The sequence below is a fragment of the Chiloscyllium plagiosum genome, unplaced genomic scaffold, assembly GCF_037043375.1.
Source record: "Chiloscyllium plagiosum isolate Xiang-an unplaced genomic scaffold, Cpla_swu_hap1 HiC_scaffold_36, whole genome shotgun sequence".
NCBI lineage: Eukaryota > Metazoa > Chordata > Chondrichthyes > Orectolobiformes > Hemiscylliidae > Chiloscyllium > Chiloscyllium plagiosum.
Window position 1 is genome coordinate 27,128,484 of NW_028270174.1, and position 15,346 is coordinate 27,143,829.

At 42.9% G+C, this 15,346-nt stretch overlaps 1 protein-coding gene across 1 annotated transcript; it reads right to left on the minus strand.

The window, feature by feature from the left end:
* Positions 1-6,455: 6,455 nt before the first annotated feature.
* Positions 6,456-15,067, minus strand: pcdh18a (protocadherin 18a). Its single transcript, XM_043674091.2, has 4 exons — positions 11,250-15,067; positions 9,187-9,275; positions 8,930-9,096; positions 6,456-7,422 (listed from the first exon to the last, which is right to left on the minus strand). The coding sequence occupies exons 1-4, from the start codon at positions 13,758-13,760 to the stop codon at positions 6,770-6,772; spliced, it is 3,420 nt and encodes a 1,139-aa protein (XP_043530026.2). The 5' UTR covers positions 13,761-15,067; the 3' UTR covers positions 6,456-6,769.
* Between the last annotated feature and the right edge of the window lie 279 nt (positions 15,068-15,346).

The window sequence follows — 15,346 nt, forward strand, 5'->3', positions numbered from 1 at the left end:
CTAGAATATTTTTGTCATTTATAAAGCTCCACGCTACATTATATATTGAATAATGGGGAGTGAGGACAGCCTGAATTTTTAATAAATAATTCACTCGTGGGATGCGGATGTCCCTGTCTCGGCAAGCATTTATTGTGCATTCCTAATTGCCCTGGAGAGGATGATGAACTGCTTTCTAGAATCATTGCAGACCTTGCTATTCTCTGTATCCTTATGCATAATGCTTTCAAAGGTAGCCCTATCAACAACTAATACTGGCCAAATATCCATGATTATTCTAATTATTTAAACAAAAGATGTATTTAAATTGTAGTCTGTTAATACACATTTAAACAATGCTGTGATAGTCACACTGCAAGCTATTGACTTATAAAGTGAAAATGGCAGAAAGACCTTCAAGATAATTTTTTTCAACTTGACTCAAAAATCTATTTTTTAATCATCAAAAATTGGACATAAGGTGGAACAGATGAATTTCAGAAACTGTACAAATGCTGAGTTTATTATTAGGATTTAGGTATTCAATACACTTTTAGCTGAACCTCACACTTGTTTTGTCTAAGTCCAAGTTGATTGGAATTCTTTTGTAGGGTTATATGTTCCAAGGCCAAGTGAGTTCTCTCGCTATATCTTACCAAACACGTCTCGTTAATTACTGACAACACTCCTATGGCATTGTGCATGTCTGATTTCTACCCCATCTTAGCATGTGCCCTTTCCACAGCAACTCATTATTCAGCAGATATCCTCTGAAGAAAACAGCATTTTTTGCAAGCAAGCCAAAGTGACCCCAGCAAGTGTTGGCAATCCAGTGTTGTCCCTCATTAGCTGTGTAATAACATGGCATCTCCAAAGCTACACTGTCCACGGTACTTTGCCAGTACAGCTCATACTCCTTTGCACCTACACCCCTATTCTTTCATCCAAGTCATTGCTAACCCACCACACTAAATACTTTAGTTGTTCTTAACCACAACCCATTTGAATAACCCCTCTAAGTCTCTGCTACCCTATCTTGTCATTGTCTAGGGGAACATCACAGACAGGTAAGCAATAGGTCAAATGAGCTTTTATTTATAGAAAGCAAAAGGTAACACAAACAAAATGCATCAACATTCAACGTTATTTTACAATCCAGGATTGTGCATTGCAACCAGTTCTCTTCTGTTGGAAACAAATGTCAAGGAGATTCTCTTTGGTTTGTAGTGTCTGTTGTAGCTAGGCTCTGTCATAGACAAGGACAGCTTTGTCCTCCCCAGTGCCCTTTTCTCCCTCCTCAGATGACTGGTTTCATTCCCCCCACCGTGTTCCTCTTCATACAGTACAACTCCTCATTGTTTGCTCCAGTTGCACAGGTCATAGCACACAGGGATGATGCAGCACGTTATGTCAGTGGGTAGTCCCCTGTCCCCAGTAACCAGCCTTTGTAAGACTCCTAGACCCCTAAGCACATCAGGATATGAAAGTGCACCAGAATTTCCGAGTCATTGTAGATACTGCCAGGGGAATGGGCACACACCTCCAGCAGGAGGCGGTAGTAATCACAGATCACTTGAACATTAATTGAATTCCGATTGCTAAATTCCATGGTGTTGTGATACAGTTCTGTCAGTGACATGTGTATAACTGATGGCACCCTGTAAAAAACTAAAAGAATTGAAGATGTTGTAAATCAGGAACAAAAACAGAAAGCTGAGCAGGTCTGTGAGTTAATGTTTCAGGTCCAGATAACTCTGATTTCTCTTCACAGATGCTGCCAGACCTGCTAAGCTTTTCCAGCAACTTCTGTTTTTGTTTCGATGTCACCCTGTACTTGAGATCCCTACTGTGTTCCCAAATCTCATTGCCCAGGCTGCAGCACTGACCATGTCATGGTGGAATGAAATGAACTAGTGTGTCCTTGTCCTTGCATCAGTACCTGTTCTGGTGCATTTGTGGGTGCATGACTGAGAGATCCCACACATGTCACCCATGGAGAAAACAGTTGCATAGATGTTCAATACTACAGTGAGCTTGATAGCCACTGCAAGAGGACACCCCCTCACTCCTGCAGCCCTCGGCTCCCACTCAAGCTGCTGACTCAGTTCTGTCACCGTGTCCCAAGACATACAGAGCCAACGTCATCGCTGTGCCTCGGTCATCCCCAAGAAATAGAGTTGAGGCCAGAACACTCTGGGCCTCCAGTGCATTACACACATCCAGAGGGACGCTGTGATGGGGTTGAATGAGACAACAGTGAGACACGCCGTACCTGAATAACAGAAAATATGTCTGCATCACACATGGACATGCAGCCTCCACATGTGCAGTAACTCGGTGGAGATGTTGAATCAGCAGAGTGATCGAAAAACATAATCATAAAGGAAGTGCCTTCAGCACAACACCACCCTCCAACCCTGGACTTAGATCAAATGCTAAACTTCACATTGCATTTACACAGATCATCATAACCTATTGATGATAGATAAGGATTGGAGGTTTTGTGGCTCAAACAGGCCCCTTAGAACTGGCACATATAGTGGTTCCCTGTCAGCAGTGGCCTTTTGTACCATTATTGCTGACAACTTCAACATTATTGAGATGCACAACTTCAATTTACAAGCACCAGTGGCATGCAGCAATTCAGCTTTGATCGGCATCTGACCCCTAAGCATCTTCACTCTGTATGCATAGCAAATAGGCAGCGTAATAATTGCAAATTCAATGTAACTGCATTTTGCAATCAGCTGATTCATGTTTTTGCTTCTGTAATGTTGATGCGTCAGGAAACATGAATCCCATGCTTTTGGTGTCAAACTGACACTTACTCTGCCCACCCTAGGCATTGCTCCAACCATTTTGACATAGCTCTTCAGATCTACAGAAGGCACAGTGATGGTTGGGAACAGAGCTCACAATGGACACTGTCAGTATTGGGATCATCAGGTAGCCCTGCCCAAGCCTCCATGTCCATTCTTACCTCACTCTACCCCACCAGCCCATTTTAACCCCTCCCTGTTCAATATGGAGTCCTACCACATTGAATGTTATATGCAGCTATCCTTCCTGACCCCTGAATCCTGGCACTACATATGACGATACCCATTCTGCATCTTTATACTTTCCCTGCGGAGATCATGGTAGTGATCACAGTCAGTAACTGCCCTTTCCTATAGCTTACCATGCCCTCTGATGCAGTTTTGCATTCTCCCATCCACCTTGACTACCAAACTCGCCCCTTAATCACCATCCTTGTACTCACTTCTACAAATGCCTCTGCTGTCCCCACCGACCTGGATTCTCCCACCTCTTCTGTTGTTGATCCCCACTGCTCATACAGGCCCCTCATTGTCAAGCCTTCAGGACAGTTCAGATGGACACCCAAAACTGCAACCACCCATGACTTCTGACCATCTTTGGCAAGCAGCCCCTATACATGACTGACCAAAGCCCTAACTGCTGGGTTTTTAAACTCCTCAACTGAATGTACAATTCCCCTGACTGCTCGTGTTGGCCCTCTCGGACTGAACGGTGAACACCCCCAGACTGTGCCGGGACCACAAGTGTCCGGGTGGATGACTGACCATGCCAGAACCCCTGTATTGTGCACAGAATTTGGCCATGACAGACCCCTTGCGTGAAATTGCATCCCTGTTACCATGGACTGGGGAAATGGCCATTGTTTGAATGAATGTGCAATGCATTTGCCGTGCAGGCATCTGAAATGTGCTATAGGTGTCAGATTGATGTGCTGTTCCCCAAGACATCCCTTGACCACACTTTACAGATCCCTACTGACAAGCAGCCTGTCTGTGTCTCGGCACTAATGAACACTTCAAAACTACAGTAATGACAGTCTTTAGCTCTGGCTGAAATGTCAATGTATTAACAGGTATGAAAAAACATGGCAAGGTCCTAAGACACAGATGCTGAGCGTATGCAGGTCGGTGTTAAGTGAGCAAATGCAGAGGGAGCAAGTGAGCAAATCTTATGCAGTTTGGTACATTCCATGAACTGGATATGTTTCCCTGTGCAGTTCCCATGCTGCAGTTTTCTCAATGTTAGTTGCTGCTGGGCCTTGCAATGGAAGCATCTGCTTCCTGGGTGGTTTGCCAATGTATCAGAGAGGTATCATGGTGCCCACAAGAGGTTGGCAGATGCTAATGTTCACAGACAAACTTGTGTGGATGGTAGCTGTGGATTGTGCACTGAGATGTTGTTGTACAGTTATCATTCGGAACAAATGATGAGATGTATCTGACAGATACTTATTTGGTTTCCTTGTCAAGTTTTCCCAATCTCAATCTTATTGGCAAGGTGGAAAACTGAATATTAATGAGTTTGGTTGCAGCATTAACAAGATGTTTAACAAGCATTAATCTAATCTATTGGCATTTCACCATTGCCTAGCAAGAATCACACTGCGCTAAGGATGGAGTGAGGGGATATTGACATCAAGGTGGATCTTGCTAGGCTTCTTATCCAATTTTGACACTTTTTTCACAACAGTCCGAATCGCTCAGACCCTTGTAAAATTACACCCTTATCTTTTCAGGAATTAAGCAGGAGCTCTCAAACCCATAAATTTCCAAATCAAATTATCAATGAGAAAGTCTGTGAATGTGACCATAGTGTGAAATCCTATTTTGACCTTCTTGACTTCAGTGCAGCTTTCAACATGGTACTGCACCAACCTCCTCCAATATCCAATTGTGTGCAACTGTCCTCAAATAGTTCCACTTTGACCTTTTCTATTGTATACAGAGAGTTTTGCTCAATGTTACCACCTGAAATTGTTACTCTTCAGATCTTCAGCCCACCTACATAGATGAATCCTTGGCCATTTTATCTAAAAACACATCAGATCCATCAAGGGCAATTAAAATCTTGACCTCTACACTGACCCCTCCAATTCCATTGTGTTGCCAATTTGCCACGACAGCCTGAGAAAAGCTGCAAATTTGTCCAATTAAACATAGATCTCCTTAATGTTTTGCATTTTGGCTGTCCAATAACCTCTGTGTCCTCACTATCATTCCACCTTTATCATCAGCAACTTACACTGAACCAGGTGGTTTGCAACTTCAACATCCTAACTGATTCTCTCACAAAGGAGTGTTACAACTGCATGTCTCATCCAGCACATCATTTACTTATATCTACATAATGCCTATCTGATCACTGCTACAAGTTATATGCTGCTAAAATGCTTTTGGACCCAACTAGATTCAATCTTTTTGATACTCCATAAACTCATCTTCTACTCTGCTGCCTATATCCCAAACCATATCACACCCCATCATTCCTGCGTTAGCTTTCAGTCCACCAACACTTACAATTTAAAATTCTTATCCTCATAGTCAAATCCCTTTATGACCTCCATCAGAACTCCTTATTATTGTAACTTTGATTCATTTATACCTTTCATTTCGTTCCATTGGCAGCCACTTCAGCTGTTTACATAAAAGCTGAGATTTTTCCCGTAAACCTCAATACCTCCTTTAAGATTCTCCTTAAACTCCAGCTCTTTGACCAGGTTATCAGCCTTTACTTCATAAATCTCCTTCTTTAAATTTGGGTATGTTTTTGTTGGATTATTTGTTAGCAATTTGGAACCTTTTCCTGTTAATTGATAATAGCATAATACCTTTTGTCATTCATGAGTTTCAACAAATGGATATCCCAAAAATACATACCCACTTGTTAACGTAAATTAAAACTACTTATATGATGCCATTTCTGGAACGAATTCCTCAGATCATCAATGCAGTTCTCATTCAAGTTTTTAAAATTATATCTCCTTACCACTTAAATTGATTGGAACATGGTTCAAATAAAATATAGGTGATTAATGGCAATCTAGTCTGGAACATAACTAGCAATTGAGTGAATTATTTATCTATTTATATTGTGACTATTAATTCTTTAAGCATAGTGCCTCTTCAATGTTCCACCATAATCTAAACTCTACACTTTCAAATAATAGATGAATAACATTTCTATTATTTTAAAGCATATTACATTTTTGGGAACAATAATTCAGACAAAGTTCCAAATATCATTGCAATGTGTAACTGCTGACTATAAAAGGACTGTAGTGTGATGATACATTATAATATCAAAAAATATCAGAATGTTCTGTTTACTCAAACAAATATTAATAACAACTGAAACAATTGCTATGCTACTGTGTTGTGAGCCAACAGTACAAAACTAGACATAATTCATGTCACCGTATATGAATTGTCACCTTTGTATAAATCTGTAGTAGTTGTAATGTCACTAGATGGGCCCAGAAGAAATTAAGGCCAATGCTCTAAGACAACGCAAATGAGTGAAAAATCTCTATACGCAATGATGTTATTCTAAAGTAAGTTTTTAAAATTGTGGTGTCAATTAGTTCTATCTCCAGCAATGTCTGATGCTTGCAATAGTGTACGCATTCAATATATTTTGAAAAGAGTATTCGTTAAAAGGTGATGCAAAGTGGTTCCATTTTTAATCAATTTCAGATTGAGATAATTATTACAATAAGTCAATTAGTTTGAAGTTCCTTCCCAATTAAACAAATGATGAATATAAAAATAAGTTTTATTTAAAAATATAAATAGAATACAAAATGTATTTTTAAAATACGAACATAATTACACAAATTGGTATACTTAATGTGAAAATATAACTGTATTCAAAGTCATAGACACATTTACTTGATAAATGCAAAGTGTTGGCAATGACTATCTTCCAGTTTCCAAACCAATAGGAAGAGAAAACAAATGTACACAACCATTATTTAGTTCTGCCGGACATCTTGTAAAAGTTTGTTAATTTCTGCTACAAGTTCACTGGCATCAATAAGTTCGTGTTTACTCTCACGCTTACAGGGGGCAAGCTGACTGAGAACATTATCAAATTCATCTTCTTCATAATTCTCTGGGATTTCTTCCATGGCTGGCAACCATTTAGAGATGCTTGGTGGATTTATATGATTAACTGGAGCTGTACCAATATTGTTCACTGGGTTCTGGAAGTGTGTGCTTGCTGCCCAAGCTGCCACACCTTGTGGATAAGGAGCTGGTTTCCCTGTCAAATGTCCTTTCTTATTTTCCAAAGAACTTACACTGCCAACTTCATTGCATTCTGAATACATGTCCATTTGTGGAGGCAGCAATCGTTGGAAAACACTGTTCATTTCTGACAGAAGGGAAGAAGTCCCAAGATCCTCTGTCTCCTCACTCTGGGATTCTTTGCCAAAGGTTAAAAAGCTTGTTTTCTTGTCATTGGAATCAGAAGAGTCACAATCATCTTCTTGAAGCTGTTGCGTATCCTCACCAGGAATAAAAATGTTGCTCCGGTAATCAGCAGAAACGCCCGAAGACAGAGGTGGCATCCAGCATTGATCAGAATGGCCCAATACTTTGCATTCATCTGTGCACAACTTCATTGCTGCAAAACAAAAAAAAAGTTGGAAAGGTTAATCAGAGGTCATCAGTGTGAAAGTAAGACAATATTAAAATCTCTTTTCCTCCAACACCAACCCCGGCAGAGATATAGTAACATAATGGTTGTTACTGGACAAGTAACCCAGAGGTCTAGACTAATGATTCAGAAGAATGCAAATCCTATCATGAGACCTGGACAACTGAACTTCAATTGATTAAATAAAATCTGATAAAATGTTGCTATCAATTACGATAAAGCTAAAACTACTATATTAAAAACTTATCTGGTTTTGCTTTGTCGTCGATTCTTAATTGCCCTTAAGGTGACCAAGCAAGCCATTGATTTGTGCTCAAAGTGGCATCCCACTACCATTCAATCAACATCAGTTAGGGATTGGTGACAAATGCTGGCCTTATCAGTGATATCCACATCCCATGAAGGAATAAAAAACACATTTTTAGTGCAGACAAATACCTAACACTATCATGTTTTCTCAGAGGTAGGAATTAGTGTTCGGTTCCCACGGATATAAAAATGATGAATGTGTCAATGCACCATACTGGAAATACTAGAAAAGTGCAATGAAGATAAAACATGGCACATTCAATAGTAAGACTGAGGACGTAAAATATTGGACAAAAAAAATGTTCGATCAATGTTTGTGTAGCTTAATTTATTTTCGATTATTGTTTTGTTTTCTTTATTTCAGTGAATATGTTTTAGTTCTTCTCTGTAGTCTGACCAAGCATTTATCAGTGAGGTTTTCAATACTGAATATATTGAAAACTCTCACCTGGGATCTTTTTATTCACAGTATGGCTTCTATTTCACATGAGATTTCACACAAAATGTGTTTTGGTTCTCCATCACTCATTTATTTACAGTTGATAGTGCTGTTAAAAATGAGAACTCCTGTACAATGAGTAAATCTCACATTTCACATGTGCATTTTTTGTTAAGTATTGTTAGTGTATTATATACGAAGTAAAAGAGGCTATAATATATTCAAATCTCAAACAAGCCGAGTATTTAGGCTGTACTCCCAGAAACAAAGTTACATTCTGAGGGAGTTTGCATCACTTCCAGGTCTAAACATCAAAATTCTCCAACTCTCATCTCTGTTGAGAAATACATTGCAACTTAAATGAAGACATCACAATCAACAAAATCTCTGTCCAGTTGCTGGAGAATCTTGTGTGAAATGATTTCCAAAAGTTCTAATACAAATCTGGGTGAACGCATGGCCAAAACAAAGCAAAAATCTAGGTTTCAATTACAATTTAGTTAATTTGAAAACAAAAATAAAAACTCAAGGGCAATGTTAAGCTCTACGATCTTTAGCATGCAGTTAGTTTTGACCCAATATTAACTAACGTTGCTACCAACATATGGAAGCAAGCAAATTGTTTCAGTCTTTGATCAGCATGAAAAGTAGAAAAACACAAACAGCAAATAATTGTATTTGCTTTGAATATTAAACAATGTGCACTTATTAGTGACATGATTGTACCTGGATGAAATCGATGACTGTCCGTGACAAAGAGATCACTGAAACCTTCCCCTAGAAGTCTGTCGATGGGAGAATCTCTACCCAAATCATAGTCACTATCTCCAGCTTCACTGTCACCCCTACCACTATCCTTCAAGCTGAATTTGTCCATATCTTGAAGAGCATATCTACAAAAAGATAACAAATTATTAGAAGCATAGATATCATAAAATTGAATATATGAAAAACACAGGAATTAAATGAGACAGTTCTTTTACCTGTAACTTCTGGAATATTTATTCCCTCGAAAGTTTGGTCTTGGTTGATACTGGCCTTGGTGTAGCATACTCAACAGCTGAGAAACTTGCTAAATGCAACAGAAATTTAAAAAAAAATTTACTCTTTGGGGGGAAAGAAAACAAAAATTTCTAATAACATCTGCAATACTGTTTCACACACGGTCTGAATTTTCACAAGGGTTGTTCCCAATTGTAGATGATGACTTCAAAGGAATGGACTGTGGAAACCTTGGAAAAACAAGGGTCAACACTGTTTACTCTATTTTTCTCGGGTCCGAACAAGTATTGTAAGGGGAAGTAAATAAGTGGAAATCCATCCCTGAAAATGTGCACATTTACATATTAAACTCTCAGGAGATGAATCAAATATAATCAAGAATAAGGAAATTCTTTTCTTGCAACTGAAATACTTTATGATCTACAGTTTACTTGTTTTTGAATTGCAAAATGTCCTAGTTCTATTACTTGTAGATTTTAATAGAAATACATTATAAAGTTGTTTTATCTGAACTAATTCCTCACTCCTGAAGTTTTCAAATGTCAGAATGTTAAAAAGACTGAATGAGAACCCAACAGTTAAAACTCCAGATCAAGAAACTGGATGCTTTAATCTTGCATTTGTTACCAGAAGTTTTTAACTATTCAATTTTCAATCAATACTATGTCTGCACTTTAATGGAAGTTATGCATTAAGTCACATGCTACCAGTAGAGTTGGTGTCACTAGATTGAGACAGATTGTAAGTATTAGTGCTAGAAAGATGACTTTCTACTTTATGACCCATTCCTCTAAGGAATAATTAGTTTTAAGGGTGTAAAACTAAACAAGCCCTGTACTCTTCTAATTATTGATTTGATGCTCAATTAAGTGGTTGAAACTCCTTATACAGTATTTTCATTAAACCAATTGGCACTTTCACTTTAAATCTGTGCACCCTTAAAAGATGTAACTATTTTAATCTAGTAAGTGAATGACACCAACAAAATTGCATATGAAGGAATGAGATATATTCATTACTGCACACTAATATTTGCTGCAGAGATTCATGATATAACATAGTCTAAATGTAACAGCAAAAATCAACAACTTGAATTTTAAATAAGTAAACTGCTATATAAAACAAACTTTCCCATGTGATGAGGTGTTTTACAGCACAGAACTGACTGACTATCTTGAGCCTGTCGTCAAACAGCTAGGCCCTCAGAACTGTTGAAACACTACATTACAATCTTCGAAAGCCACTTGAAGGCTTTTTGCTCAGTTATGTCTCTGTGAGCAATGGTCATCTTCTGACATAAAATCACTCAAGTAGCCATTTTAAATCTGAAATGATGTGGAGGTGTCAGTGTTGGACTGGGGTGGACATAGTTAAAAATTACACAACACCAGGCTATAGTCCAACAGGTGTATTTGGAAGTACTAGTTACCTGATGAAGGAGCAGTACTCTGAAGGCTAGTACTTCCAAATAATCCACCAGATCTATAACCTGGTGTTGTGTGATTTTTAACTTAATCTGAAATGGTCAGTGGATGATGGGTAATTTGTTCTCATTAATTATCAAACAGCTCTTTTCAAACCTTCACCCAATATGCATCCATACTTCCACTATAGTTCACAGGTCAGAAAGAAAACCAAACTTTACTCTCACTCATGCTGTGTTGAAGCGGTTTGTAGTAATCTGATAACTACACTTTTATGAAATAATACAACTTAGGCCAGCAATTGAATTGGGTCCTAAAATCAAAGCATTCAAATCCTCACACTTCAATGACATGAAACATCCAGAAGCCCATCATTTCCATTATTTAAGTGAAAGAATAGGAAAGATTTACACAGGAAATCATAGGTTAAAATGTTTTAACACAAATTACACATTAGTAGATGAGCTGATGGCAAAAAATGCCAAATATCTCGTACAGTTATATATTCTCTATTTTGTGTCAAGCAAGAATAGAGTATCGATAACAGTTTTCAGTTTGGAATCACAAATTGGCTGAACTCCAAATAATTTTTTACTGTGTATAAAGCATAGCATACTAACCTCAACAGGTGGAGAAGTATGTGTAAGTTCCAGTGAAAAGTTTTCAGGTAAGTGGTTGGAGGATAAAGTCACCAAACTGTTGAGAGACTGGCGGCTATGATTGGTTTGCCTGCTGCACATCTGAGCTCGATCTATTCCTGACAGAGTTGGAGATGAGGAAGGAGTGGCCTTATGCTGGGATCTGATGGGAAGAGTGCCAGTTGCCGTGTGCACCAGAGTAATGTCACCTTTGTGAATCTGCCTGGATGGTCGCTTGGGATGGTGCTGATAGGTAGATTCTGCCACTCGACAGTTGTAAGATCTGTTGTCCTTCTTTTCCCGATTACACCTTGTGGCAAACATCGCCATGATGATAAGCAAAACAGCACAAATTACACCCAGTGATATGATGATGATCATGGAGTCATCTAAACTATTATGTTCATCATAGTGGATTTCTTCCCCAAGTTCTGCCAGCACAACTTTTAGGGCAGCCACTGTGCTCAGACTTGGAATTCCTTTATCTTGCACAGCCACCATGAGGTCCCAACTTTTCTCCTGAACTGAAACCCAGCTATCATTGGTATAAATGTCACAAGTCCTTGGATCCAAAGTCAAAAAACCATGTTGGTTGCCCTCAAGGATGCTACAAGTGAACTCGGCATTGATGCCTGCGTCCTTGTCAACCACTGCTATGGTAGTCACTAAATAGTTTGGTCCAGCATCAATAGGGATTGGCACTTCTGCCGTACCATTCCGCAAAACAGGCTTGAGAATGGCTGGCGAGTTATCATTCTGGTCGAGAATGGTCAGAAAAACAGTTGTGTTGGTGCTAAGCTGAGGGGTGCCACCATCCCTGGCTTGGACCATAAATGAAATCCTGCTCATCTCTTCACGGTCGAAGGTCCTGAGTGCATAGATTGCTCCAATGGACGGGTCAATGGTCAGGTAGGTGGTGATGGAGCTGCCAGAGATGTAGGACTCCAGAATGGTGTAGGTCACTTGACTGTTCTCCGCCAAGTCCTTGTCGGTGGCTGTCATCAAGGTGATGAAGAGCCCGGGAGAGTTGTTCTCCAGCAGGAAGAGTTCGTGTGTGCTTTTCTGGAACTGGGGGGCATTGTCGTTCTCGTCGGCGACCTGGACGGTGAGGTACTGGACGCTGGTGAAGCTGGGGGTGCCCAGGTCCTCGGCGATCACCTCCAGCCTGTACTGGGCGATCTCCTCCCGGTCCAGGGAGTGGTTGGTCTGGATCATGTAGTTCTTCTCGTTGGTCTGCAGGATCCTGAAGTGGCCGGAGTGCCCGCGGAGGCGACAGCTGACCTGGCCGCTGGCGCCCGAGTCCCGGTCGTCGACCCGGACCACGGCCACGAAGGTGTCGCGGGGGGCGGCCTCGGAGACGGTGGCCACCTCGCTGCCCAGCGGGACCAGGCTGACCGCGATCTCGGGCGGGTTGTCGTTCACGTCCAGCACTTGCACCAGGATCTTGCAGTGCGCCGGGATGGAGTTGGGACCCAGGTCCTGGGCTTGGGCGTCGATCTCGTAGGTCTGGGTCAGCTCGTAGTCCACCGGGCGGAGCAGCAGCAGGTGCCCGGTGTCCGGGTCGATACGGAAGGTCTCCATCACCCGGGGGGACGCGTGGCTCCCGAATGAGTAGACCACCCTGCCGTTGGTGCCCTGGTCCGGGTCGGTGGCGTTCAGGTCCAGCAGCAGCGAGCCCCGGGGCGAGTCCTCGGCCAGGCGGACGGTGTACGAGGGCCGCTCGAAGACCGGGCTGTTGTCGTTCGAGTCGGCCACGCTGATGCGGAGCACCGAGGAGCCCGACCTGGGAGGCTGCCCGCGGTCGCTGGCCACCAGCCTCAGCTCGTAGCTGGCCTGCCTCTCCCGGTCCAGCTCCCGGACCACCACCAGGTCGGCGGACTTGGCGCCGTCGGCTCCGGTGCGCACCTCCAGCGCGAAGTGAGGGTTCGGGCTGAGGGTGTAGGTGTGCAGCGAGTGCTCGCCCAGGTCCGGGTCCACCGCGCTGTCCAGGGGGAAGCGGGAGCCCACCGCCGCGCTCTCGAAGATCTCCAGCGGGATAGCAGCGCGCGGGAAGCGGGGCGAGTGGTCGTTGATGTCCAGCACCTCCACCTCGACCTGGATGAGCTGCAGGTGCTCGGTGGGCAGGGTGATCACGTCGAAGGCGATGCGGCACGCCGCCGCGCTGGGCTTGCACAGCCGCTCCCGGTCCAGGCGCTCGGCCACGCTCACCTCGCCGTCCCGCTCCCGCACCGACAGCAGCGACGCGTTCACCCGCTGCGGCTGCTGCATCACCCGGAACCGCTGCGACGACGGGTTGAGCTCGGCCGCCAGCGTCTCGGACAGCCTCCCGATCACCGTGCCGACCGGCTGCTCCTCGTACACCCGGTACTTGACCGTGATAGCGGCCGCCCCCTCTCCCAGCCACACGCTCAGCACCAGAGCCAGGAGGAGAGCCGCCTGTTGCTGTTGCTGCTGTTGCTGCTGCAGCCGCCTCTCAGCCCCTTCCTTCCCCATTCTCACCCACTCCAGGAGCGCCCTCGACTCTCTCTCCCCCTCTCTCACCCCCACAACAAACTCCCTCTTGCTCTCCTTACTCACTCACGGGACACCACATTGGACGCCAGGGATTTTCTTTTGGCCAACGGTCAGGACAAAGCAGGCTTCATGTAACAAAGTCGCTGCGTCCCGCAGTCGTGTGCTAACTTCTCCCCACCCCCCCCCCCCCCCTAACTTTCAGCCAACGAGCTAACACTATTCTATTCTTTTCTCTCTGCAGCTGAAATATGGTTTTTCTTTGGGGTGGGTGGGGGTGTGGAGATGGGAGAGGAGGTTGGCTGATGAGCTTCCTCGGGTTCTGATCCTCACTCTCCCCGGGCTCTAACCCTCAAACTGAAACGGACGGACTACACTCTTCCCTGGGCTCTGACCCTCTCACTCTCAGGCGGCGATGTTATGCTCTTTCCCCAGCTCTGACCCTCCCTCACTCACTCACTCACTCAACTATGTTGTACTCTCCCCTGGCGCTGACCCTCACTCTGAGGCCGATCCGCACCAACTTCTCCCCAACTCGTTCCAAACTTTCCCCAAAGGCGCGTGCCGCCAGACCAACCAGCCAATCATACGGCGCCTCCCAAATCACAGCGGCCAATCACAGATGGGGAGGGGTGCGGGCCCCGCCTATTGGCTCCCGCCCATCCGCCAGCTCCAAACATTGTCAGAGAACGGGGCCTCCGCCCATTGACAACTCCTTGCCCCTCCCGCTAGGAGCCAATATTAGCGCCAACTACTTTTCCTTCTCTGAATTACCCAAGCTGCTACTTTCACCTAGAGTCCCCTTCACCGAACCATAAATCGTCTGATTGTGTCCCCTTCTTTCCTCAGATATCCCTTTCTATCTTACTCCTTTTGATGGTCTCTCCACTAATTATTTCCTGCTCTGCTGACCGTTCCAGTGCACATTCTTCACTTAGTCTAAACTGGGTCGCGCTCTCTAGATAGGGGTTGATTTGGATCAGCCTGCTCGGTCACTTCTTTTTCCCCTCAAGTTGAACGTTATTGGCTTTTTCTGAAGACATGCCAGTTATTCGACTTTCCTCTTCGTTGCTAATCTTTTCCAGATTACCTCAGGAGAGCTGTTTTCAAAGTTTTCTTTGATGAATCCATTTGACTTGTTCGGAAAGAGAGAGGAAAAAAGAAAAATTCGGGAGCCTTCAGTTTTCACACACAGGGCTAACCGAGTTCGGCTTTCTTTTTAAACTCTTTGTAAAGACATGCTAACGCATAATAAAAAAAAACGATTTTTAAAAAAAGCCCAAACGTCATTCAAACCACAAATGGATTGCCCGCTGTGATTTCTTTTTGGTGTCTATTTGTAATTCACGTGCACGGAGTTCTCTGGAATAAGTACTTACACGAAAATCTGCTATGGTCTACATCGATTAAATCTGTCTTGAAATATAAACACCTGCAATAGTGGCAAAATAATCTTTATTGCAACAAAAAAACCCAGAAAAGTTTCATCAACCATCTGCATTTGCTTGTTTTGCGCTTTTTATCACTTAGTATAATCCCCTTTTCTCTGCTTTCTATGGTTCTGTAAA

Excerpts from the sequence above, each read along its gene's own strand:
- pcdh18a (XM_043674091.2), bottom strand. The coding sequence starts at position 13,760 with ATGGGGAAGGAAGGGGCTGAGAGGCGGCTGCAGCAGCAACAGCAGCAA. Across the intron at positions 9,276-11,249 it reads ATACTTCTCCACCTGTTGAG|CAAGTTTCTCAGCTGTTGAG; the intron begins GTTAGTATGCTA and ends TGTTGCATTTAG. Across the intron at positions 9,097-9,186 it reads AAATATTCCAGAAGTTACAG|ATATGCTCTTCAAGATATGG; the intron begins GTAAAAGAACTG and ends ATCTTTTTGTAG.